Source organism: Cnephaeus nilssonii (genome assembly GCF_951640355.1).
Source record: "Cnephaeus nilssonii genome assembly, chromosome: 18".
NCBI lineage: Eukaryota > Metazoa > Chordata > Mammalia > Chiroptera > Vespertilionidae > Cnephaeus > Cnephaeus nilssonii.
Window position 1 is genome coordinate 29979130 of NC_137089.1, and position 27504 is coordinate 30006633.

Genomic DNA, 27504 nt, shown 5'->3' on the forward strand with positions numbered 1-27504 from the left:
CTTTAGTTTGTCACCCTTGGGGGTGATAGTCCCCACCTTGGGAGTGACAGTAAAGGTGTCTGATGAAGTCATTTTGCTCAGCCTTCATCTCACTGACCAGAACTTGAGGAGTTTAGTGGGTTCTTTATCTGAGTAGGAGATTCAAATATCGTCTGGAACTTCAATTTCTAATATGAAAAGAAGCAAAATTGCTGTGGTAGAACTGGAGGAAGGGGAGGGTCCAGCAGCCTTGACTTCTTAATCCTCTCAAACTCTCTAAGCTGGCCCTCAGGTGCTATGGGACTCCAAGGGTCTCAGGACCACAGTTTGAAAACCGTTGCTCTGCAGTAACAGGAGAAATGACTTGGATGGGTGCAGCTCTAGATCCTATGTAGATAGGGAGCCAGGAAATGGAGAAAGCAGAAGTCTGATAAACTTGTGTCACACTTGACCCAGCTAAATGAGGCCCTCGGCCCGGGGTGGTGACTTGGGCATCCCCTATTGGATGACAGAGTGAAGGAGTATAGTAAAGGTTTATCACACTTGCTCCTCAGAAAGGGAAAGGGGCTGAGAAAGGATGTGGAAACCTAGGACATGTGACCTGAGGGTCTGAGTGGTTATAGCCGTTCCAGTGTGCCCTGGATCAAGGGTCTGATCTGTGCCTACAGTTCTGTAGGGTAGAAATCATGCAAATTGGGGTGTGTACTATACCCAGAGAAGGACTTTAGTTTATCACATTGGTATTTTGTGTTTGATTTTGTGTAGCTTTTCTCAAAACACATCTTGATATAGTCAAGTTTTAGGTGAAGGCCTCTGTTATCTGTTCTTTAACTTTATAAATTACTAGTGTTATTACAAAGGGTACCTTTTTCTAACTTAGAAAATATTTGCGGGGGAAGGTTGTTTTCTAAGCCTTTGTAGCTTGCAAGGTATATTATCACAAAGACTGCCATTGACCGTGACTTTCAAATTGCAGGTTTCAGGGGGGCGGCCAAGGAGCAATCAAGGCCACTAGCACTGGCCTCCATGTAAGCCAGTGTATGAGTCCAGCTCATGCTGGATGAACTCTTGTTTATCTGCCTCAGCGTTTCCTAGCAGTGATGACTGGGTAGAACTGGTGAAACATCTAGTTTAAGTGCATGGAGTGTTAGGTATCATTAGGAGAGTCTGCAGTCAGCAGCACCCACGAAGTCTCTAAGCAGGTGTGTTCAGCACGAAATGCATTTCCTTTACAAGCAAATACCACCTCCTTTTGAGTTCATCTTTGTTCCTGGTGCAAACCTCATCCAGTCTTTTCTTAAGGTGGAGCTCGTGGGGCCACCTGTTCCTCACCCTTAGTTATCATCTGTTTTATTAGCTTGTGGCTTTTCTTATTGGAATATAGATAACATGAAGAGGGGGCCTGGACCTCAGTCTGAAAGCACATACCTTACACATCCGATTTCTGTTAACCACACGCAGTGGCCGGTCCCACCGTGACACATATGGGCAATTCCCTTTGTGACTGGTACAACCCAACACCCCTCCTCCTTCTCCATGTACCTTTCTGAAAGGATCTCTTTATACAAAGAAAGTCATCCCTGAGTTGTTTCTCTTTTTCCTCTCCATCATCTGCCGCTAGTTAACTTTGTCACTTTTCCATAGTAAACATGCGAATAATAAATATTAATAAAGCTCGCCCAAGGTGATAAGAAGACACCTGGTGCCTAGATACCGGAAAATACAGCCTTTCCTATACCTTTTCTCCACTGTACTGTTTAGAGTGGAAATAAGGTAAAGCAGAAGTATTCTATAAGTCCATTTGGTATTTGAGCCCTAAACAATTAGTAGGCTCTATAATATGTTTATACTTTTCTTCCATTAGCATTGTCAAGCTCATCAAAGAGTTGGGACATTGAATGTTCATGAAGGATATAATTCAATTCAGCAGTTTTTCACAATGGGAGATGGAGAGTAGAAACAAACCAGTTTACTTAATCCCAGCGCCAGGGCCAGAAGAATAAGGGAGCAGTGGTAAGAGGCAGCGTTGGGACTTTTCCCACAGTCTCCCATCTGGCCTCTTCTTCCCTGTACCCATGCCCTACTTCCCCATGCTCTACTTTCCCCTCACCACCCCCCGTATGGCAATCGAGACAGGAAGTGGGGTCAGTGCACATGGTCGCCTTTCAGTTCATGTGAGAACTGACTTCATCACTTCCTGTCTCGGGCTATGTTCTGAAAGGCTCTACTGAGCCCAGCTGAAATCCAGACTCTCCAACTCATCAGCCCACTCACCTTCCTCTCCACTGAATGGAGATCAGGAAATCGCAACTATAGCAGCTTTGCCCGTTGCTTCTCATTCTTGTATTAAATGAAGCCAGGTTGAGCTTTTTTGTGCTGAACTAGGAAAGTTACCCCTTTGCAAAGAAACTCTGATACTTTCAGAGCAGAGAGTCTTTGCATAATTCCCTTCCAGTTTTTGCCTCATCTAAGAGAAGAAATGAACTTGGAAAGAGAAGGGGTTGAAATCTGTGGGAATTTACTTCTGCAGAAGCTCAAACAAAATGGTAGACTTATAAAACTGAGAGAAAAGAAAAATGGGAAATTCACAGTTGCAATATGGAGGTCAGATAAAACATCTTGTCGTTCAGGCCAAGTGAATCAAAGCATTTCTTGCTCTTTGGTGGCAATTTCCCTGAAGTGCAAAAATTACCAAAGACGAAATGGACAATTACATATGAGTAAAACTGCAATAAAAACTGAAACACCAAAGTTGCTGTTACAATCATGGACACGGGTAACATTTCTTTAACTCCTTCTAGTTGATAAAACACTTCTACTTCCAACATCTAATTTGAGCCCACAGCCTTGAAAGCATTTATATTGTTATTAATACATATTACAAAGGAGGAGGTGAGCTTGGACTTGTCCAAAGTTATAGAACTGGTCGGAGGAATTGCTGGACTGGATCCTGGGTCTTCTGACTTTAGGTAACTGGTTCTCTCCTCTGTACCCCACAGTCATTCCCTGATCAGAGTTGTTCCTACGATCACTTTGCATCTGACACTATGCTGACATGTGCTTTCCCCCTTTATGTATTTTGCTTATCAGAATTAATGGTATCTTCAGCTTTCTTCCCCAGAAAAGTCTCCATTGCCAAGACATATCACATAGTGATTGTGCCCAAGGTACATTTTGTCCCCTAGTGTTACATTTAAAGCCACATTTAAGTTGGAAATTGGTAAAAGAAGGAAGATAGGGAAACCTCAGTCTATCTCTATGTGATTCTCAACCTTTTTGAGTAGGAAGGCCTTTGACTTTGACATCAGCGTGTTTTGAGTACTCCCTCATTATAGTATCTACTAACTGAGAAAACAATATATAGATTAGGAATTCCTTGTACTAACTCTAGGTTGGGACTCACCAGTCTGTTGGTGGTAAATCAGGTCTGAAATGTCGGGGTGGCGGGGGGGCGGGAAGGTGTTCTGAGGATGTTTCTCGAGTATTTTCCAATACCATCGATGTGGGTCTCCTTATCTTGTTTATTTGTAAAGAACCTAAAAAATAAGTTACATTCTCATTTGCAGCTCAAGGCTATCCTCTATTCTGCTCCTCCCCAATAATAAGGCAACAGCTTTATTTTCAAAACCCATATTAATATTAACCCTTGATTGACAGTGTCATCACATTTAATTTACTTAACCTGGGGGAAGAATCACATTGAGATGCTGAATCAGTTTCAGTGGCAAGTGGAAGCCAGGAGACAGACTTGGCTAGCTTTTCACCCAGGAGAGCCAGGCCAGATCCTCTCCCCACTTCTTGTTTAATCTCACTCCTTACTATGGGAATTCTCATACCTGAATCTATAGTGAGGCCCCACATACCCAATTTTTTCAAGCACAAGAACCTCCTCAAGGGGAGATGGCCAGCACTTAAGAGATAGTAGTTAATTCCATAATATCATCTGAGCTGGACACCGCTCTGGCGGAAGGGGCCACACAGCCATCAGGATGATGCCCTTGTTTGAGAGCCCTTGTTTGAGAGCCATTCTCAATATAGACATGGTGGTTTTCTCTTTCTGCAGGATGAGAACTATCACTTCACTTGTATGGAGCTATGGGTGATGTTAGTGGTGGGGGAAGCATTGAGCTGAGAGTCGGGAAACCTGCTTCTGCCTGGGAAAGGTGTGTCCTCATCAGTGAAATGAGAGGCACAGATTGGGTCTCCCACAGTTTGCTAGTATGACTAGAAAACGTTCCTCTCACCCGGAATATCTATGTGGATCATCACCCACAAGTTGTAGTTAATGATCTTGAGTGTATCGAGATGGCATTGAAATGAGATTTTGACATTCCTCTAAGTAAAGGAATATAAAATGTATCACATGAGTGTAGTACCCAGATATCAGGCGTGTAAGCGCTCTATTTATATATTTCAAATAATGAGTTTAGTCTGAGGCTTCTAACTTTGGTCATGAAAACATACAATAGGATAAATAAAACTACAGTTACTGTCAGAATTGCAAGACTGGATCATATGCAGTTTCCTTGTGAAAAGGTGAAAGAATAGGAAACTGCCATTTTAAAATAGTATAAAATAGGATCTCTTCCCCCCCCGCCCTCTCTCTCTCTCTCTCTCTCTCTCTCTCTCTCTCTCTCTCTCTCTCTCGTAGGTAGTGGTGGGGAATGTTTAGCATAAGCAGAGGAACCATGACTAGTTGTTTAAAATAGCAAATAAGGCAGAAGTTATTCTTGTCCCGATCTTGACTGCAAAACTTTCTGGCTCCAATGAGAAGCTTTCAGAGAATGAAAGGGGGATGGGGGCCCCTTGGTCTGTGTGCCAGTGCCGCCTCTTACCTGGATATGGTTTTGTGCAGGGTGGCAACTGCTTGTCAGCACTGGTGTGCGTCACAAAACCGTTTCCTCTTGAGGTACTCATCATGGAAGCCTTAAAGGCTGTAATTAAGCTGAAGTCCTTCAGGATCCGGCAGAGTTCTTTACCAGCGCCCACAATTGAAAAGTGGAAAGGAAAGCACTTTGAAGGAGCAGCAGAGTGTAACTTCCGATCCATCTTTAGCACTTGGCTTGCTTTCCCTCGGCTCCCCTCACCCTCTTGACATACCTGCCTCTTTTTTGCCCACAAATATGAACTGAGCACAGCCAGGCATGTGCCCACGGTGGGATGAGCGAGATGCGGGTCTGCCTCAAGGAGCATGTGGCTTAGTGTGAGAGACCGGTAATAACAGGCAAGGGCTGCCTGGGATGGGTATTGCAGGCTGTTTTCAGAGCGTGTGGAGCAAGATGGAACCTAGTGGGGGGGGGGGGGGTAGCAGCAAGAGCGCTGGCTTCCTGGAGGAGGTGACCTTAAGAGCCAGGTTAGTCCTGCAAGCCTGGAAATGAGTTGGATGAGTCTTTGAAGGAACTGGGTGCCTAGGACACAGAAAAGGGGTACAAGGGGCGTGTAAATGGGGATGCGTAGGAAGAATGGGAAGTGAGACACAGAGAGGTAGGCATGGACATTAGGAAACTGGAACTATTGTGAGCTTACGTTGTGTAGAAGGAGCAATCACTGCCTTGTATAATGGGAAAAATGTATTTGGAAAAAAAAACACACAAAAAAAATGGGTAGACTGAGCAAATGGTCTCACAGGAGTTATAGTTTTACTCTCTTAGCTTTAGTTCACCTTGGCGCAGTCAGTGGGTGCAGTTTGTATTGACTGTGATATGCATTTGTGCCTCCCCACCCCACTCACACACACCCAGGTGCTCGTTGTAGAAGCTGGTGGGTTTCGACTATTGGCGAACCGCAGGGTACTCTGCTTTTCTGCCCCTATGATTTCGTTTTGTTTTTTTTTTTTTGCTGTTTGTGTGTGGTTTTGTCCCCCCCCCCCCCCCCCCGCCGCCGTTGTTCTATTGTTAAAACCTGAGACTAGGAAGGGTGGGAAGGGAAAGGAACGGGAGGGTCTGTGTTCCAGTCCAGAGCTCATCTTTATAGGATGCACCTGAAACAGATAGGACTCATTCTAAAATTGTTCCATTCAGAGCTACATTTCTCAGTACCCAGTCCAGTCCTGTCGCCCCGCCCCCACCACCCATCCCAAAGCCCAAGAGAACCTTGGTGTATGAGACCCAGATCTGTTGGCGTTCACACTGAGTCTGGAGAGAATTAAATCTCTCTCGCAGGTGGATTCCCAGTGTTGCCCACGCAGCAGGTGTGTGGCTCGAGCCGTGAATGGTGGTGGGAGTTTGTTCCTTAGTCCTAAGAATAATGGGGAGCAATTGAACATCTAAGCAGGAATGTGATATGATGAGGTCCGTGCTGTGAAGATTGCCCTGGCCACAGTGTACAAACGTGATAACAGGGGAGACAGTGAGAGTCCTGGGGTCCCGGGGAGAGAAAAGAGGTCAAAGAAAGTTAGCGCTCCCCATTGCACATGTGCAGAAACAGAAAGTGAAGAAAGACGCCTGCTAGGATATTTGGATTGAATGAAGGAATGATTGACATCAGGAACATCAGGTTTATTGCAAGGGGGGGCGGTGGATGTTAGCTGATGAAATCAATTTTATTGTGCTGGGTTTGAGGTGTCATGGACACCCAGATCGAGCTGTCCTAGGTGGTCAGATGTTATAATACAGGGATCTGGGCTGGAAAGAGGAATGTGAAATGCAGAGAATTCTGGGAGGCTGGCTCTGTGGACAGTCACTGCAGTGGGGGTGCGATGAGGTACCAGAGAATGTGTGAAGGAGGCAGAGGACAGCCCAGGGCAGGACCCTGGGGAGTGGGCAGAGACAGACAAGGACAAAGGCCGGGCTGGGGACACTGGAGCGTGGTCCTGGGAGATAGCACCTGAAGGAAGAGGTGGGGCCTGTTAGATGCAGAAACTGCCATTGGGTTTCACACAAGGAAGGCCTTGGAGAACTTGGCTGGCTCATTCTTAGTGTTACAGTGGTTTAGGTAGAAGCCAAACTCGGCCTCGTTTCCCTTCCCTGTTCTGAACTCCTCCCCACTCCCAGTTCCTTGAACCCTTTTCTGTGTCTCCACAGCTGCCGTCTGGGCCTGGTGGCTCCTCCCCATCCTCTTCCTTCGGTCTCCTTCTCCCTGTCCGAAGGAGTGATATGGGAGGAACTTTGACCACACTCTGAAAACAACTTATTTCTATTATTACATAAATGGAACGGTTTCTTGTTTTCGCCCCCTGCCCCACAGCTTATAAGCAAACTGTTGCCTTCCTCCTTCCAAAATAGATCTCCTGCCTCCCACCATCATCTCTCATCTGACAGTTGCGGTTGCCTCTTACTGGTGTTGCCAAATTGAACAAGTAGAAATTCAGGGCACCCAGCTATATTTGAATTTTGGATATACTACGAATAAGTTTTTAGTAGAAGTGTTTTCTTGTATTTTACCTGGCAACCCTACTCTTATCTCTCTCCTTCCTACTTGGTTTTCACTGTCCAGGCTCCACGGAGTTGAAAGAGCCAATTGGATACATTTATTTTTGCATTTTTTTTTATTATGGCCAAATATACATGGCATAAAATTTACCATTTTAATCATTTTTCAGTGTACAGTTCAGTGGCATTGAGCATTCTTGTATTCTCTTTTCAACCTCATCAGGCTCTTACCAGGTTGATACTATTATTATCTCCAGTTTGCAGAGTGAAAAACTTGAAATTCTGAAAGACACTTGCCCCCATGTTACATAAACCCATGTCAACTCATTCTGAAGTCTCTGATCTATAGTCACAACTATCTTTTGAAGTGTCACTGATAATCTCTCTACTTCCTGCTAATCCTAGTTATGTATTCACATCATGGCCAGTTTATTTGAGGTTGGATTGGGGAGCAGCTTACCAGGGAAGAAGTGATATGGGAGGAACTTTGACCACTTCTCGATGATCTGGTCCTGCTCCTGTGTGTATCCCCACTCCCACCCAGCAAGCCACCAGCAGCTGCCAAACCCTTGCTTTGGTCACAAGCCACACAGGTGTGGGAGACAAGCGCCGGCCAGTCTCCCTGCAGCAAGCGGCCTTTGCCGGGTTCTGCTCCTGCTCTCCTACAGCTGGGAGCTTCCAGGGCAGTTGTGTTTTTTAACTGTGGTAATATACATAACATAAAATTTACCATTTCAACCGCTTTTAAGTGCATAGTTCAGCAGCATTAAGAATATTTATGTTTTTATGCAAACATCAGCACCATCCATCTCCAGAACTCTTCCTCTTGCAAACTGAAACTCTGTACCCATTTAACAACTCCCCATTCTCCCTCCCGCCACGCCTTTGCAACCACCATTCTACTTTCTGTCTCTATGAATTTAACTACGCTAAGTATCGCATACGGGTGGAATGATACAGTATTTGTCCTTTTGTGACTTGCTTATTTCATTCGGTATAATGTCCTCAAGTTTTATGCATGTGCCAAAATTTCATTTCATATACCCTAGCTGGTTTGGCTCAGCAGATAGAGCGTTGGCCCGTGGATTGAAGGGCTCCAGGTTCAATTCCGGTCAAAGGCATATACCTTGGTTGCAGGCTCAATCCTCGGGCAGTTGAGGCACTGACACGATGCAACCAATCGATATGTCTCATCAATGTTTCTTCGTCTCTGTCTCTCTCCCTCCCTTTGACTCTCTCTAAAAATCAATAGGAAAACACCCTCAGGTGAGAATTAACAGAACAAAACAAAAAGATTTTTTTTAAATTTCATTTCTTTTTATGGCCAAATAATATTTCATTGTATGTATATAGCACATTTTGTTTATCTAATCATCCATGGAGGACACGTGGGTTGTTTCCACCTTTGGCTATTATGAATAATGCTTCTGTGAACAGGTGTGTACGAAAATCTGTTAGATATCATATAAGTATCTGCTTTCGATTCTTTTGGGTCTATACCGAGAAGTGGAAATTGATAGGCCATATGATAATCCTATGCTTAATTTTTTTAAGAACACCCACTTTGTTTTCCATAGTGGTTGCACCATTTTACATTCCCACCAACAGTGCACAAGGGTTTTCTATTTCTCCACATTCTCACCAACACTTGTTATTTTCTGTTTTGTTTTGTTTGTTTGTTTGTTTTTATAATAGCCATTATAATGGGTGTGTGGTGGTCCAGTAAGTTTTTGCAAGAGAAAGTCTGTAGAAATTAGTTGACAAATTTTTCTTCCTTTTCTGCTAAGGAAGGTGAATCTATTTCATGAAACTTACTGATTGAAATATGATTATTCAGTGAAGCTGTCTCTTTGGAAATCGTGTCCCCCTGAGGCACTGTGGTTTGATTAAGTTTTGACCAGACACAGAAACCTCACCAGCCCTAAGTTCATATGTGCCAAACTCTGCCCTCAACTTTGAGCTATGAAGTAATGACACACTGCAGACTTTAACTTGGCCACATTTTAAATTATCTACTTTTCTCATTTCTCTTTCCCTTCCTTTTTCCTGCCATCAACTTGTGAGCACTCTACTGTTGGTTCCTCTTTATAAAAGAAAAAGCCAGTATGGATGAATGGTTAAAAGCATAAATGGTAGGGAAAATTTTAACTTCTCCAAAACTCAATTTCCTCACCTTTACTATTAATATTGGCTACCTCATAGGCTTGCTTTAAGGATTATAAATGCTCAGCAAGGTGCCTGGGCAAAGTAATCAGCCAGTGCATGGTAACTATCATCATCACCACCATCATCATCAAAGTAATAGACTTTATTGTTTTGTTTAGAAAAGAGGAATAAATGGCATAATAACCCAAGAAAGCTAAAACAAAATTTCTTAGAGATTTGGACCCCCAAACACCGCAAGGAATGAGTTCTCTCTTCCATCCCTTCCTCCATCCAAATTATGGATTAAAGAGTGTAGGGATGCCCTAGCCAGTGTGACTCTGTTGGTTGAGCCTCGTCCATGCACCAAAACGTTTCAGGTTCCATTCCGGGTGAAGGCATATGCCTGGGTTGCAGGCCGATCCCTGGGAGGGGGCGTGCAGGAGGCAGCTGATAGATGTGATACTCTCGTACCAATGTTTCTCTCTCTTCCTCTCCCTTCTTCTCTCTCTAAAAATCAATAAGAAAAAAATTTTAAGAGTGTAAGGACGGAGTATGAATATCAATGAATATTAATAGATAGGATAGTGCTTCTATAAAAACTGTCAAGTGCTATAGAACAAATGCTGTTGTATTTGGAGTACAAACTTTCTTTATATCCTATTTTTCTGTTGTCATTAAATGGCCTAAGTCAGTTTGCGATTGGGCTCAGGGGCTCCCTGTTATTAAGAAGCCTTTAGAGAGACTCTAGGTTTCACCCAATCGCTATTCATTTCATTACCATTTATTAATATCACTAGCATTATATCATAGCCTTCCTAGGGCTTTTAAAAGTAATTAATTATTTGAATTCTGCATTTCCCAAGTTTAGGAAGGAAATACATATCTAGAAAATGAGATAAACAATGCCTAATAGGACAGGTAAAGCAACAAGAAAAACAGATTTTTATTCTTTCCTGCCTGTTGGCGGGTTTCTTGTTTAATTTCACTCGTGGCTTGTCTAGATGACAAATCTTTTCCAACCAGCCAGTTCTAAGGCAGGTTGAGTTTTCAGTTCCAGTTTCTCATTTTAGGCTGGAGTTTCCTGGGGTCGATGTTAGCTTTGCTTGAGGGCTCCCACTGAGTCCCCTCAGTTAGGTTCCTTTCATTCCTTCAGTCCCTCCGCCATCTGACTCAAGTGTGGCTTTCTTCTCATTAAAATAAGAAGTAACTCACTAGGCAAGGTGGCGTGTTACTCGCCAGTTTCTCAGAAGAGTGGTCCTCATTGGGGTGAGCACAAGAACACTAAAGCAAGACTTGCAGAGCAAGGCCACCCGCAGACATTCTGTTCTTTGTCCAAAGCATCCCTCCAGGTCTCCGGTGGAACCAGCCCTCTGGGTGCTGAGCGAACCTCTCCAAGTGCATGTGCCTAGGAAGGGAGGCTACAGGTAGCTCAGGGCTTCTGGTTGAGCTTCCGAGAAGAACGGGAAAGGATGAGTGACCTCTGTGTCATCACTAGCAACAAAAGTCACTTACAAGAGGTGTTATTTATGAGCTCTGTCTTGGTATGGAAAACATGATGAAGACTTTTTTCTCCAGAGTTGTATTGCATATAAAATAAGTCTATCGTGTGTGTGTGTGTGTGTGTGTGTGTGTATATATATATATATATATATATATACTAGAGGCCCGGTGCACGAAATTTGAAATTCGTGCACGGGTGTGTGTGTCCCTCAGCCCAGCCTGCACCCTCTCTAATCTGGGATCCCTCGAGGGATGTCCGACTGCCCGTTTAGGCCCAATCCAGTCGGACATCCCTCTTACAATCCAGGACTGCTGGCTCCCAACTGCTCGCCTGCCTGCCTTCCTGATTGCCCCTAACTTCTTCTGCCTGCCAGCCTGATCACCCCCTAACCACAACCATGCACACCAGCCTGATTGATGCCTAACTGCTCCCCTGCCAGCCTGATTGCCCCTAGCTGCCCTCCCCTGCAGGCCTGGGTCCCCCCCAACTGCCCTTCCCTGCAGGCCCGGTCGCCCCCAACTTCCCTTCTCTGCTGGCCTGGTCACCCCTAACTGCCCTCCCCTGCAGGCTTGATTGCCCCCAACTGCCCGCCCTTGCAGGCCTGGTCCCTCCCAACTGCGCTCCCCTGCTGGCCATCTTGTGGCAGCCATCTTGTGTCCACATGGGGGCAGCCATCTTTGACCACATGGGGGCAGCCATTTTGTGTGTTGGAGTGAGGGTCAATTTGCATATTACTCTTTTATTAGATAGGATTATGTATGTGTGTGTGTGTGTGTGTATATATATATATATCTCCAAAGGCTGTCATTGTTAGGTATTTCCTGCTCCACGCATAACCGTACTGCGAACCCCCAGTTGGTCACTGGCAACTCACTCCTCAATAAACATATGTGAGCGAAGCTGTGTTCCTTGGGAGGGAGGGACCGCTCTTGCCTTCCTCCCAGCAGCGCGGGCAGGGCTGAGACTGCTCATGCCATTTGCTAATTTGGGGGATAGGAACACAGACTTTCCATTTAAACTTAAATGACTTCAGTTCAACTTAAATGCTTCTGAAAACTTTGGTCTGACTTCACGTTTTTGACCTTGTGCCCTGGAAAAATACTTATTTGCAAAGTAAATGGGACTCTGTACTTTGTCTTCTGTCCACACCCTGTCCCCATAATAAGCATGGTGTGTGTGTGTGTGTGTGTGTGTGTGTGTGTGTGTGACTGAAAATGATGAGCAGGGGGAGCAGATGCAGTAATGCTTTACAAAATGTTGGGATTCTGAAAACTTTCCATCGGCTTATATGTATTTGTGTGTGTGTGTGTGTGTGTGTGTGTGTGTGTGTGTGTGTGTAAAATCATGCATATACTGAAAAACAGATACACGCTGGTGACACTGCCATGTAGAGTGTGTCTGCAGTGGTCCTCTGGGGTTCTGATGAGGGACTGAAATCCATCCCCGATCAGCTTGCCCACCAGCCACGACAGCTGGGTCACCTCCACCTGGAGGAAGTGGTGCCTTCTCCTAACTGGCTGTGAGCCCTGGAGGGTGCATCTGTTGGGAGGGTTGACACTTCCTATTTCACAGCAGCAGTGGGAGAGGCAGGCCTGCTCGTTGGGGTCAGACGTTCGGTAATACCTCACTTCTCTCTTTGGTCACACGTGTGTTTTTAGCCCCGACCCTTCTCGGACTTGCAGAGGCTGATGGCAGACACCTGGTGGCCGGCTCCTTCTCTTCACATAGCGCCTTTGAAAGGCCTCTCGGGGAGACTGGGAGTCTGCTTATTTACCCCTGATAAGATCAGGTTGCCCTTTAACTCAGGAAACATCATTTTTTAAAAAAATATATGTTTTTATTTATTTTTAGAGAGAGAGGAAGGGAGAGGGTTAAAGAGAAAGAAACATAGATGAGAGAGGATTGGCTGCTTCCTGCACGCCCCCTACTGGGGATCCAGCCCACGACCCAGGCATGTGCCCTGATTGGGAATCAAACCAGCAACCTCTTGGTTCCTGGGTCGAAGCTCAACCACTGAGCCACACTGGTGGGGGCAGGAAACATCGTTTTTAATATCTTCTCTGTGCCTGGAACTTTCGCTTGGTACTACATACCTTGAATTTCACCAGAACCCTTGTGGGTTACTGGCTCAGGCTGGGATCCCAGCGGCTCAGTCTCTTACCTAGCGGTTCCTCTCTGTACACACACACACACACACACACACACACACACACACACACCATCAAAGGGAGAAAATGTCGGCATCATATATTTCCACTGAAGGTACAAAAAGGGGGACTAAGAAATGTATGTTCGTCGTGCTGTTTGAGCTGAAGAACACGAGAACTGCAAAGCACATCTAAACCTAAATCAGCTCACTTTACACCAGGAGTGCAAAACTGGCTCACATCATCTCCTTACAGGATTATTCTCATTTTAGGGAATGTGGGTGCTTTTGACTTCAAATGCCCAGTAGCTTCACACACAGACTCTGGAACCCAGAGTTAGGCATTGGCACATGAAGATGAGACATTTTCAGTTACTTCTTTAGCGTCGGCAAGTGGTTTAGAAAGAGAGCCAAGGTTTTCACGTGTCTGGACATCACCAGGTTCCCCACCCCTGGAGTGAGGCCCAGGTAATGGCATCCTGATGCTGGCATGGCCCCAGATGAAGAAAACCCCCTCAGATGATTTAACACCTAAAGGTTACGTTGGCCCAGCCCCAGGGCCATGATATAGAAGGAGAGACGCCAGGGTCCCCTGCCTCCGAGCTGTGAGGCCAAAGGAGCCGCTCTCACTGAGTTATAGGCAAGACAGAGACTCAAGGGACCCATGTCCTGAGCCATTGATGGACTTGGACTTCGGCCACGGTGTTCCTAGCCCCTCTGTCACCTGGCCCTATACCTTGTCCAGTGCCCACCTGTCCCTCCGTCTCCTGGCTGAGCGCGTCTTGCTCCTTCTCTGAAGCTGAGTTGCACTGGGACTTCTCATCCCAAGCATTCTGCGGACAACAGCCCCTGGGAGGTGTATGGGCAACGTGTTGAGATCGAGATTTTGTTTCAACCTCTCTAAAACTTTAAATCCTAGTTTTTAAGTGTAGTTTTTAAGTGATCGACTGTAGTGCTTCTCAAACCCTAAAGTGCAAAGCACCGGGAGACCTTGTTAAAAGTCAGATTCTGACAGAATAAATGAGGGTCAGAATCCAAAATGCCGCCCTTCTAACAAGCTCCTCGATGATGTCAAGGCCGCTCCTGGTCTGAGGGCCACACTGAGTGTTGCCAGAGCCTAGAGCGGGTCTCCGTTGGGGCTGCCTGTGAGAATCATCCGGGGAGGCCCCTCTCCTGTAGATTCACGTTTAATTGCTTTAGCAGGGGTGAGGAACGTCCGGCCCTCGGGCCGTATAAAGCCCAAGCAATCATTTGGTCTGGCCATGCCAAGGCATTAGGGGTGAGTTACTTAAATGTTTGACCAAATATAGCAGGCTAATTTTTAAAATATATTTTTATTTGATTTCAGAGAGGAAGGGAGAGGAAGAGAGAGAGAAAATCATTGATTGGCTGCCTCCTGCACGCCCCCTACTGGGGATAGAGCCGGCAACCCAGGCATATGCCCTTGGCTGGAATCGAACCTGGGACCCTTCAGTCCCCAGGCCAGTGCTCTACTCTATCTACTGAGCCAAACCAGCTAGGGCAGCAGGCTAATGTTTTAAGTTGATCAGTTTGTATGGCCTGCGAATGATGTTATAAATATCCAAAAGGTCCTTAGCAGGATAAAGGTTCCCCACCCCTGGAGTGAGATCCGGGTAAAGGGATTGTTTAAAAGCTCCCCTGGTACACAGACAACAGTATGGGGATCACCAGAGGGAAGCGGGGTGGGAGGAGGTAGAAGAAGGTAAAGGGAGGATAAATGGCGATGGGAGGAAACTTGACTTGGGGTGGTGAACACACAATACAATATACAGATGATGCATTACCTATAAAACCTATATAATTTTATTAACCAATGTCACCAATACATTCCATTAAAAAAAAACGAAAGATCCCCAAGTATACAGCCAGAGTTAAGAAATACTCGCATGCCCTAACCGGTTTGGCTCAGTGGATAGAGCACCAGCCTATGGACTAAGGGTCCGAGGTTTGATTCCGGTCAAGGGCATGTACCTTGGTTGTGGGCACATCCCCAGTAGGGGGTGTGCAGGAGGCAACTGATCTATGTTTCTCTCTCATCAATGTTCTAGCTCTCTATCCCTCTCTCTTCCTCTCTGTAAAAAGTCAATAAAATATATTTTAAGAAAAAGAAATACTGGCATAAGGATTAAAACTAATTTTTACCACTAAATGCACAAAAGGGAAATCAAAATCACTTTCAAACCATTGAACTAACCTATTGTGTGATTCTGGGAAAGGAATTTCCTTTTAGCCCCATCAAAGTTTCAAAGGGAATGACAGTTATTGCTCTTTTAACAACTTATAGGGTACTTGGATGAAAGAATATCATCCTGCTTAATTTTAGCTTGTTTATTCTCATTCTGACAGTGTTAACCTTATCCAAGCCAAGCATATATCATCATCCATCTTATTTTCCTCTTTTTGAGGCAAAACTGGCTTTAAATCTCCTTCATTTGATTTAGCATCTTATAGACCAAACATTCAAAATGGGGCAAGATTGTCCCCAAGAGAATGAAAATTGGTTTCTGGGTAATGAGGAAATCTTGGATAGTACAACAGTTTGTGGCTCTCCAAAGCTCAAACCTACCTGATAAAATCTTATTTCTTTGTATTTAATTCCTCTTATTAAGAATAAATTAAATTTAATTAAAATTTAAACTTTTCTCCTTAGGGATTGATTTAAAAAGGTTGAAAAACACTGTTCTAGAGAAACAACCTAAACTACACTTGCATGTATTTCCTGAGATGGATATCCTGGCCTCTACCTGGGGAAAGTTTGTGATACCTTTTCTGAGGGGTGAAATTTTGGGCTTAACAACAATGAATTCTGGGAGAAAATTTCAAAAGGATTTTGCTCTCTTCTCAGTAAAAAGGTATTCTCTTGATTTAAAAATGAGAGTTCCTGCCTAGCTGGCATGGCTCAGTGGTTGAGCATCGACCTAAGAATAGGAGGTCATGGTTCGATTCCTGGTCAGGGCAACATGCCAGGGTTGCAGGCTCGATCCCCAGTGTGGGGTGTGTAGGAGGCAGCCGATCAATGATACTCTCTCATCATTGATGTTTCTATCTCTCTCCCTCTCCCTTCCTCTCTGAAATCAATAAAAATCTAAAGAGAGAGAGAGAGTGAGTTCCTGGAGCATCTAGTTATCTAGCCAATAATGAGCTCCTTGCTGATGTGACATTCTGGAACATGGTGCTGAGAGTGTGGATATTGAGGTCAGACACACCTGCTATTACTTTGGCTCTCTCCCTCACTCCGTGGCTTTCAGCAGGTTCTTGTATCTTAGCCTCGTTTGCATCTATACAATGAAAATAAAACTTAACCTAGTAAATTTGTTATTCAGATAAAATATGAATGGGGTGTAAAGGATTTAATACAGTGGCTGGTGCATAATAAGTGCTCAGTTAGTAGTGGGAGACATAGTGTTTAATAACCTATCTGTCTCCCTACCTATAATCATCTGCCTACCTGTCATCATCATCATGTAAAATATCTGTGGGCACAAAACAATATCCCGAATCTCAGATCCTTTCCTCACCAGACCTGAGGGACTCCATATAACTACTTCATGACTCAGCCTTTCTGAGATATGGAACAACAGGAAATGGGAAGAAAGCCTTAGAGACAGCTGAGTCTTGGTGCAATGCCTTTCTGGGACAGCTCTGTTTGCAGTGCTGACAATTATTAGATGAAGTGGCTTGGGGGAGGAAGAAGGTATTCCATGAAAGAAAAGTTGGTCTTGGATTTCATTAGCCAGAGTGGTTTCTGATTTCTTCCTGCTCTTACAATGTAGAACTGGATATACTTTAGCCAAAGTAAATACAACCAAAAAAAAAGAAAAAAATTAAGGTTAAAAAAGTAAATTAACCAAGAAAGAACAATACCTACATATCAGGGAAAGAATAATCATATATAATAAAAGCCTAATATGCTGTGTCTGGTCATCCATTCAACCAATCAAAGCATAATATGCTAATGATATGCTAAGGCTGCTCAACCACTCACTATGACATGCATTGACCACCAGGGGGCAGATGCTCTGACTGGTAGGTTAGCTTGCTGCTGGGGTCCGGCTGATCGGGACTGAGCGAGACAGGCTGGACATGCCCTGGAGCCCTCCCGTGGTCCCTCCCAGCTGGCCAACTTCCTGTGTCCCTCCCTGGCCCTGATCGTGCATCGGTGGGGTCCCTCAGCTTGGCCTGTGCCCTCTTGCATTCCGGGACACCTTGGGGGATGTCAGAGAGCCAGTTTGGGCCCGATCCTGCAGGCCAGGCCGAGGGACCTCACTAGTGCATGAATTCGTGCACCAGGCCTCTAGTTTTTATATAAGAAGAGAGCTGTAGTATTTTATGGCGCACTTTTAAAGTAAGTCATATCTGAAAGCTGTAATTTTGTTCCCATGTCTATTATTTATTCAATTGGTGAATGCTAGTGTTTTAAATCCTGGTCTTGGTGAATATTACTATTACTGTTTGGAATATGAGCTCCTTAAAGGACTATGATGTGGAAAAGGAAGCTGAAATAAACTGGGCCTGTTGCAAGTCTGCTGTTGTTTCAGAGAATCATTTTTAAAAACACATTTAGGTTTGTGTAAATGCAGAACTGGGGTAGGTGTAATTAAAACCTTACTCACAAGTTCCCAAAACAGTTTTCTTTTTTCATCTTCACTCGAGGATATATTTTTATTGATTTTAGAGAGAGGGAGAGAGGAACATTGATCACTTGCCTCCCATATGCGTCCTGACAGGAGGATGTTCCAATCAACCGAGCCACCCAGCCAGGGCCAGAACACTTTTTTTAACAAGCTGATGGTTTAAATCCATCACCAAGAACGAGCGAGATGTGGGTCCTTGGTACCATGTCTTAGAGGCTCTTTCGGGGCCACTAGCACATATCTGTGTGCGTCAGTCAGCAGTGTCCAGCCCAGGTTCCTGATTGCTACCGTCAACTGCAATTTCAGGCCCAAATTGGGATTGTAGCCAACTTTGGCTCGTTTGGGTTCCTGGCCCGGCTTGTATACAATATTGGAATGTTACATAAGTGTCCAAGGGCAGGAATGTGGGTGCCCTACACCTGTGCTAAGGGGTTTACATTGCTGCCATGATCATAGGTGAGGATCAGGGAGCGCTGGGACCACACACATCGAACGAGAAGGAGTTGGGCCAGGCTTCTTAAAGGAAGTGACCTCTCAGCTGAGCCCTGCAGAGTGAATTGGCCAGGTGAAAGGGCAGGTGGGAATGCGCCAACAGAGGACCTCTTGGTGAATGGGATGATGCTCAACCAACTGAGCCACACCGGCCAGGGCCATCCTGTTCTTGATACCCCAATAACTTATTTGTATTAGCATGTCACTTTCTCCAGCTCTGTTTTCTCATTTGAAAAACAGATAATGACATCTATCTACCTGCAAGAATTTAGTAGGGTATTAAAAAGATTCTCCACATATTAGAAAACATGGCGACATGTAGCTATTATTTAAAGGATCATGTTGAGACCTGATTACCATCACTGGAGATTTGGGGCCAGTTATTTTAGAAAGGACTCAAAATGGTGATTGTAATTTATCCACAAAAACTTCAATGATCAGAGTAATGTATATGAAAGGATTTCAGAAACTCATCCATTTTTTGGTTTTCCTTGATGGCCTTCTACGATAGTCTACCCTACATTGAAAACGAATGTCTTCTTGTGTTCAGATCGCAGAGGGAATGGCGTACATTGAGAGGAAGAACTACATTCACCGAGACCTGCGAGCAGCTAACGTCCTGGTCTCTGAGTCACTCATGTGCAAAATTGCCGACTTTGGCCTTGCTCGAATAATTGAAGATAACGAGTACACAGCAAGGGAAGGTATGCTAATGATCTCTGGATGTATTGCTATTATTTAGTTTTATTTTTCTCTGTTTTTAACAAAGCAGTTACAATAGTCACCACTAATAAAATGAACTCATTTGATAGAATATTCTAAATTTATATATATAAAAGCCAAGCGATCGGAATGCCAGAACAACCAGTTGCTTTGACGTGCACTGCAGCCCCAACCGGCCCCCCACCCCTGACCTCAATGGGGGCAGGGCCGGCCAGCCAACCGCCCCTGGCACCTCCCCCCGGCCAGCCCCACCCTCAATTGTCCCCAATCAGGGAGGGCTGGCTGGAACCCACCCGTGCACGAATTTGTGCACCGGGCTTCTAATGTATCATAATTGCTGTTTGTGATTCTAATACTTGTTTTAAAAAATTACTCTCTTGATTAACTCCACACCATACTTTTATAACATTTACAAATGCTATCTATCCTTTGTATTTCAAGTAAGGAAAGCAAAACTAAAAGAGATTTGGTCAGGTCAAGATTCTTTGTTTATGGTCTATGTTAACCCTTTGCACTCGCTTGCTTTTTTCTCGATTCCTTTATTCTACTCAGGATTTAATTTTTTAAATACCCCAGATTTTACAAAGCGCGGCAGTAGAATAAAAAAACTGGAGTTTCTTTTCATACAAACTTATTTATTTGGATTTTTTTGTATTTCAAATTATTGATACATTCAATACAATTTGACATATGAGCTGCTACCGATGCCAACCGTGTTGAGTCACACTCAACATCCGAGTGCAAAAGGTTAAAGCTTTTCACCCATATAATGAAGTTCATGTTCTTTACTGAATAGAGAAAATGTTTACAACAGTAATTTTATATTCTATGTTCTGGCCTTTTAATTGCAAATTAAAACATGGAAATTATTACACACATAGAAGTAAATATAATGCTACAAAAATACACTCCCTTACTTTCCCACATTTCATACTGTAAACATGATTCAAAAATGCACAGAAAGCCATACATCTCCCACTTCCTGGCACATCACTCTATGGAGGGCCACGTCTGGAGTCTCACTGGCTTTTCCTGTTTAAGACTCATCCATGTCGCTGATGATCTGAGGATTCGGAAGGTCTCCCTCACAAACATTGAGTGAATACCTTTGTAGTGATTTCTCTCTTCCGAAAGAGCCAAGCACTTTCTTGACATTCCTAAGAGTTATTAAACAAGGATTATTTTCCTTTTAGCTACAAGTGTGTTATTTCTGGAAAGCGTCCGCAGGACTTACAGAGGTGACAGACAGATGGAAAACATCACTTTGATTTGTGTAGCATCTCTTGCCTCCGTCATGTTTAAGGTGGTTTTCCTCCTGCCTCAATCCTCTGTTCTCTCAGGTGGTTTATTACTCATCTTGACCTTAATTATCCTCAACAAAAAGGCAGGTGAAGGAGAACAGTTTGAAGAAATGCAGTTTAAAAAATAGTAGCAAAAATGTAGTGGGTATTTGCAGCGTGGCAGGCACTATTCTAAGTACTTTTCGTACATTATCTCATTGATCTTTAAATAATCCTATGTGATGATGATGATGATGATGATGATGATGATGATGATGATGAGATCATGGTGATGGTGATTTCCACCTTATAGATGAGGAAACCGAGAGGTCCAGCAGCTTCTGAGGTCCCACAGTAAGTGGTAGAGCCAGGTTTCAAACCCAGGAGATCTAGCTTCAAAATACATGAGCTGGAATTTACTCTACTGGTTTTGTTGAATTTCACAGGCCTAGAGTCTCACAAAAATAACTGTTCTCATGAGTGAGACAGGTGGCTCGGCGCGGAGAGCTCGGGTTCTAGAATCAAACAGGAACGCAGTTTACCTTCCATTGGTATTCACTTGAGCCAAGCACACAGGTCAACTGCGGGGGTTCAGCTGTTTCCTCATTTTACAGGTGGAGGTGCCAGGAAGCCACAAAGGCAGTAGTGATTTGCAGGGTCACAGCACACTGGGATCAGCAGAATCTGACTCAAACCCCAGCCATGGCCACCCCGCCCCTTCCTCTCCACCCCCGCTCCCCGCCCCACACCTGGACTGCTGCCCCAAGGGCGGGGGTGGGGGGGTGGTTAAGGCTGGAATGTGCTACAGTGAGTGCACCACCCACAGGAGCTGCTCTGTGAGGCTCTCTTCTGTCCTTTTTATTCTTATTCTGATTCCCAATTTTGGTCTGACACCACAAAAACATTATACAGCAAAGACATGGAAAGGCAAACATGTTTTTAAAATTGTTAAGTTGTTGGTGGAAACCCCTAGCCTGAGCTCCTACCTTCCTCAAGGTGACCTGGAGGGCCTCGGGCCAGGTTCGCCTCTCAGGTGACCTGGTGGCTGGGTGTCCCTTAGCCTCACCAGCCTCTGATGAGAAGCCTAGCATCACCACTGTCTCATGCTGGGAGGATTATCATCCTACCCGATTTCTAAAAGCCTAATAATGTTTGGTTCCATCAGAGGAAATCAGGAGACATTAAAGACTGGAGGAGCATCTGAAGTTCCTTTGGGTACAGGCTTAAGAGCTTTATCCACAGGAACATGTACATCAAGATGTATTTACATTCCATATAAACATAGTTTGGGTTAATTATTAGAGAAAATGTAAACACTAAAGATATATTCAGGGTGGGGCAAAAGTAGGTTTACAGTACAATAACTAATAAATAATAGTGAATAAAGTCTGTGTTTCACATATAACTGTAAACCTACTTTTGCCCCACCTTGTATATACGTTAGAGGCTGGCGCTGAGGGGCAAATGGACAAGCTAAGAAGAAATGCCTTTACCTTCTGCGTCGCGTGCGTGTATAGTTACAGTGGGCTCGTTAGGATATCTCTGGGAGGAGACACAAGAAACTCTGCTTCTTCACAGGGAAATGCCCAAATGGGGAACAGAAGAGGGAGACCGACATTTTAAGTAGAACATTTTGTAACATCTCTATTTTGTACTGTGTGTGCTACCTCTTCAAAAAAAAAATGTAATTTTCTCAAAAGTAGGAAATTATGAGGGTCACATGGCCGTCACCTTTTTGTGTCCGCTCAGAGGCCCAAGTAAGACGCCTGTGTCTTCTCTCTTAGGTGCTAAATTCCCCATCAAGTGGACCGCCCCAGAAGCAATCAACTTTGGCTGTTTCACTATCAAGTCTGATGTGTGGTCCTTCGGAATTCTCCTGTATGAAATCGTCACCTATGGGAAAATTCCTTATCCAGGTATCCTTCCTTTACCTCTTTCCATTCAAGTGGTGCATATGACAAAAAGGCCTAAGGCGGACCTGGCCGGTGTGGCTCGGTTGAACGTCAACCTACGAACCAGGAGGTCACGGAGCACCTGCCAGGCGGTCCCTAGGTACAGTCCTGTCTGCGGCCACCCCCCTCACCTTGCATGTGTGATAACTGTGTGGAGCCTCCCAGGTGCAATTGATGGGAGGACACGTCTTGCTGTCCCTTTCTGGGAGGCACTGTAGTTTCACGTTCCTCCTCTTGGCTCAGACCACTTCTGCCTCTGGCTGGCAGGTGTCTCCTGGCTCATCAAAGATAGACTTAAAGTTTCTGTTTCTTGTTCTTTTGAGGGGGGATAAATTCAAGAGGAGAAAAGGAGATGAGGCTAGTGGTCCTTACGTCACTATCTTAAAAGCAAAACTGTAATAATATTTTTATATGAATTTATAAAGAAACTAGAGGGGATTTTGTGGTTGGGGTTTTGTTTTGCTTTGTTCTTATTAAGAGAAAGGAGGTTCGAAAAAATGGCACCGTTTTCTGCAGCATCTTGTCTTTTCCGGCAGTTTCTTACCAGATATACGCAGCATCTCGGTGCCCTATGTGAATCAGAGCAGGAAACACATCCTGTGCAAATAACGCTCACCCGGGTCGCAGCCGTGCTCAGGGAAACTCATTTGCCCTTTTGGAAGCGTTGTTGGGTGGGGGACTGTGGTCCCGTGGTAGCTGGTCCTTCTTCCCTCTCGCACACGGAGGGGGCCCCTTGGTCTTTAAAGCTGTCAGGGCTGCTGGAGCTGCTGGGCTCCCACCTCCTGTCGCTAACCCCCTGTCCTTTCTAACCTCTGCTCTGCTGCATTTTTCTCCTTCCTGTGCTCCTACTCCAGATGTCCCTTCCTGCTCCCACCCACTTCCCTACCCTGGGGGCATCTTCCCCACTGGGCTGTGTGCCATTTGAGGACAAGTCTCTGTCTTCATCTTCTTTTTATGTCTCAGAGCTTAGTGCTGGCTCATGACCCATAGTAAGTATTCAATAAATGCTTGTTTAGAGAATGAAAGATGGAATATGAAAGTGCTTGCCTTTTAAGATCACCAGCCAACGGGTGTTTGCTGCCTCTGACCTAACAACAGACTAATTACCAAGTGTCAGCTTGACTCTTGGGGTCTGGTTGAGGTCTCCTTCCCACTCTTTCTTTCTTCCATAAGACTCGTCATTCAGTTTCTTTATTTTGTTTATTGGTTTACTTGTACATAAAAAGATAGACTCCAGATTTCCTTCTTTCTATTCCTCTTATCAAGTCAAACCACCAAGCAGGATGGAGCATGCCTGACTTTTTTCTGCATCATTGAGAGAGTTCTTCAGCATTAGGAGAACACACGAGAACAAGGAAGAACAGTCTGCTATGGGGTTAGGGGGCCCCACTTCTGTGGACACATTCTGACCTATTATGCCATTGGGGGTTCTCCGGGAAGGAAGTGAAAGATATTCCTAACCAAGTTTTCAGGTCCAGCTGCTGTTTCTATCATCCTGCGTATTAGTCCTCCCACCAAGATCCCTGACTGACACCCAAACATGTAGAAGTAAACACAGAGATTTCCCCTGAAAGTTTTTCAAGTGAGCCTGGCTAGTTTCAAGAGCCAACGCAATGCCAAAGCCTCAAAGTTTATGGAGACAAGAAGAACCCCAAGTAAAGAAAGTGATGCAGGTTGGCCCGTTGGTTTCAAGCAATGAGAATGTTCCAGTTAGAACATTCCAGTTACACAAATATTTGAAGATGGCATTTCAGAAATTGACATGAGAAAAAATAATTCACCATCTAAACAACCAAATGGGTGGTGACCCATAATTTGGAAAACACTACTTAGAGACTAAATTCAAAAGAAGGTTGTGTTCCAGATCTAATAAAAGACATTTCTCCTAATCTCCTAGCTATCTTTTAGAGTCTTTCCAGTGACCACTAGTGGTAAAAGCTATGGCTGTGGGAAGGAGATAGCTGTGGAAGGGAAATTGGTTGTGATGAATGGAGTTCCGCATATGCCAGGCAGTGTGCATATTCTGCATGAAAATATTCTGCATGGAATACGGCTCCTCTCTAGAGGAGTTCATAGCTCTGCAGAATAAGGTACATACAAAGTAGGCAAAACATACAGATGTGATGTAGCCAAAATCACTACATGAGCTCAGTCCTCTGTCCCAATTTTAATAATGGAAGAAAATGTTATAAAAATGATTGTTTTCTTAAAACTATTTTCAGTAACAAAGATCGCAAGTTCAGCTTCTGAACTATCGTGAGACATTTGACCATATTAAAAGCCATCCTCCAGCCCTAACTGGTTTGGCTCAGTGGATAGAGCGTTGGCCTTCAGACTGAAAGGTCCCAGGTTCGATTCCAGTCAAGGGCATGTACCTTGGTTGCAGTCACATCCCCAGTAGGAGGTGTGCAGGAGGCAGCTGATCCGTGTTTCTCTCTCATCGATGTTCCTAAGTCTCTATCCCTCTCCCTTCCTCTCTGTAAAAAATCAATAAAATATATATTTAAAAAAATGAGGATTCTTTAAAAAAGCCATCCTCCATTCTCAGTCCTCTCAGAGCTCAGTAAATTAACACCTAGTTTACTCATGGGGTGTGAGAATACACACATTCCAGATAATTTGGACATAATCGGTTGGCTTAGCTGACTTAAGGACCCTGACTTCTTTAAGTAAACATACAATGCAAAGCTGATTTTTAGAAATACTGGTATGAGGTAATGTATGTGCAAATGATTTTTATGATGTAGTACAGGTAGAAGCTGAAAAAATACAAAAAGAAATTAAGATTGAGGGATAGGGCTTGAGTAGTTCATTTCAAAAGGTCAGGCAAGTCCATTATCCTATTGTTTCGAAAGAGAACTTGCTTTGTCTTCTACTTACCACATTTGCCTGCTTTTCCCTTTGGCAAAATTGAAGCTGCCTTGATCGTCTTTGTACTAAAATTGATATTCTTCAGTTGCTGACGGAAATTTTCTCAACCTTCATATCAGTTTCTTAGGGCCTCCGTACCAATGCCACAGTCTGAGACCAAGGTGTGGGCCGGTTTGGTTTCTCCTGCGGCTCCTCCTCCGTCAGAGATGGCCACCTTCCCACTGGCCTCGCACGGCCTCTCTGTGCACACGCATCCCCAGCGTCTCTCTGTGCCCTGCTCTCTACTTGTAAGGACACCAGTTACCATTGGGTTAGGCCCACTCTAAAGGCCTCGTATGCATTTGGTGACCTCTTTAAAGGCCTTATTTCTAAATACAGCCACATTCCGAAGTATTATGGGATAGGATCTCAACATACACATTTGTGGGATCATGATTCGTCACCTTAACAGCCTCTGGAGCTGGCTTCGGGAATGGACGTGGGATGTGGGTAGCAAGACCACTGCAGTGCTTGCTCCTCAGTCAGGTTTCTAAATGGTCTGGCATTTGTTTGTTTGCTTTAGGGCCGTGGTCGGCAAACTGCGGCTCGCGAGCCACATGCGGCTCTTTGGCCCCTTGAGTGTGGCTCTTCCACAAAATACCACGGCCTTGGCGAGTCTATTTTGAAGAAGTGGCGTTAGAAGAAGTTTAAGTTTTAAAAATTTGGCTCTCAAAAGAAATTTCAATCGTTGTCCTGTTGATATTTGGCTCTGTCGACTAATGAGTTTGCCGACCACTGTTTTAGGGAGAACGAATGCGGACGTGATGACCGCGCTGTCACAGGGCTACAGGATGCCCCGCATGGAGAACTGCCCAGACGAGCTCTATGAGATCATGAAAATGTGCTGGAAAGAGAAGGCAGAAGAGAGGCCCACGTTTGATTACTTGCAGAGCGTCCTGGATGACTTCTACACGGCCACGGAAGGCCAGTATCAGCAGCAGCCTTAGAACACAGGGAGCCCTGGAGGCCCTGGCCGGCAGCTGCCTGGCGCGCTGGTTTTCATGTGCTGAGGTCGTCAGCCGTCCCTGCTTCCTGGAGTGAGGCTACGTTACTCAGGAAGACACACTCTCTACACGGAAAAGTATCCTCTTCTCACAGGCTGATGCCCACGGCTCCGCCCCTGGGCCTGCTCCCAGATGGCCATCCTGCTTTGCTGGACCCGCGTCTGAATACAGCCCTCTGAGAAGAAAACACCGGCTCTGCCCCAGGGGCGCCCACTTTGGCCTCTTGTTTACAATTGGATGTGCGACTCAAAGGTTCAGAGGCCAATTCAATCAATCCCACCCGGCAGCAGAACTAAACTCGCCTATAAAAGTAAAATAACCCGATGCCTATCATGGCATGTGTCTGTATGTTCTCTGTGCTGCAGCTTCTTTGTTTAAACATTACTAATCCAACCTGTTAGATATTTCCGTGACGCCGGAAGCTTCAACGCCTTTCCCAGATTTCAGTGATCGGCCCTCCCCCTAAATCTGAGACTGTTCGATATTTCCGTCCGGGGAGACTGCCCAGATTCCCGGATAGGAAGCAGCCACGCTCTTCTGGTCTCTTTCCTGTAGGAGTGTCATGGGTGAGTCACGCAAAGCTGCTGAGTTAAGGGACGTGGGCCTCGCCGACTGCCGGGCCTCGCCCAGACCTACCAGGACTACCTTAACAGGGACTATTCCTAAATGGTCCAGCTTTTCAGTTCCACAACTTCCTATATACAGACTTTCATTGACAATGTAGTTTGGAAGAACAATGCAATTCTAATCTCTGCAGAACTGTATAGGGCCTTATAAAACGTAAGAATTTCCTTTATCGCTTCAAATGATCTGAACATTATTTTAATGATCAAATATTAATGTTAGTTGTACTCAAAGTAAAAACTCCATGTTTGTTATAATTATGTTATAATTCAGCGATTTTCTAAATGGTGTGAGATGTGTGTGAGTCTATTTATACAGAATATGAAGGAGACGAACGACTGAGGAGGCGCTGAAGAGTCACTAGCAAGGGACGCAGGAGGTTTTGTTTACTAAATTTTTCTTACTACTGTCAGCTTTGAATGGAAAATGCTGTGTCACATGTTTCACTTATGCTGTCCTGTATATATCTAATATTTCTATTTTTGATTTTATTTTAATACACCTGGTCCAATAACATCTCAAGCTTTTTACGTGTGTCTAAGATTTTCAACTATTGTCCATGTAAAAATGAGTACCAGTTGGGGGAAGGGGGGATGAGAGGTGATTCCATATGGTTACATGTTTTAAAAGACTTGTACAAGTTCTGCCTCCATCCTTTGAGCAATTTCAGAATGGAGAACTGAAATGGATGCCTGAACATCCCTTTATGGGGCCAAATAGGGT

The 27504-nt window shown here is 44.6% G+C and overlaps 1 protein-coding gene across 3 annotated transcripts in view; it reads left to right on the forward strand.

Annotated features, from left to right (window-relative positions):
• Window positions 1-27297, forward strand: part of LYN (LYN proto-oncogene, Src family tyrosine kinase) — a gene marked incomplete at its 5' end in the record, with an annotated part of 99450 nt that extends 72153 nt beyond the window's left edge. For all 3 annotated transcript variants that reach the window (XM_079796049.1, XM_079796050.1, XM_079796051.1), the window contains 3 exons: window positions 18839-18992; window positions 22076-22207; window positions 25898-27297. In XM_079796049.1, the coding sequence (XP_079652175.1) occupies window positions 18839-18992; window positions 22076-22207; window positions 25898-26100 (489 nt within the window). In that variant the 3' untranslated portion in view covers window positions 26101-27297. The remainder of the gene's footprint in view (window positions 1-18838; window positions 18993-22075; window positions 22208-25897) is intronic.
• Between the last annotated feature and the right edge of the window lie 207 nt (window positions 27298-27504).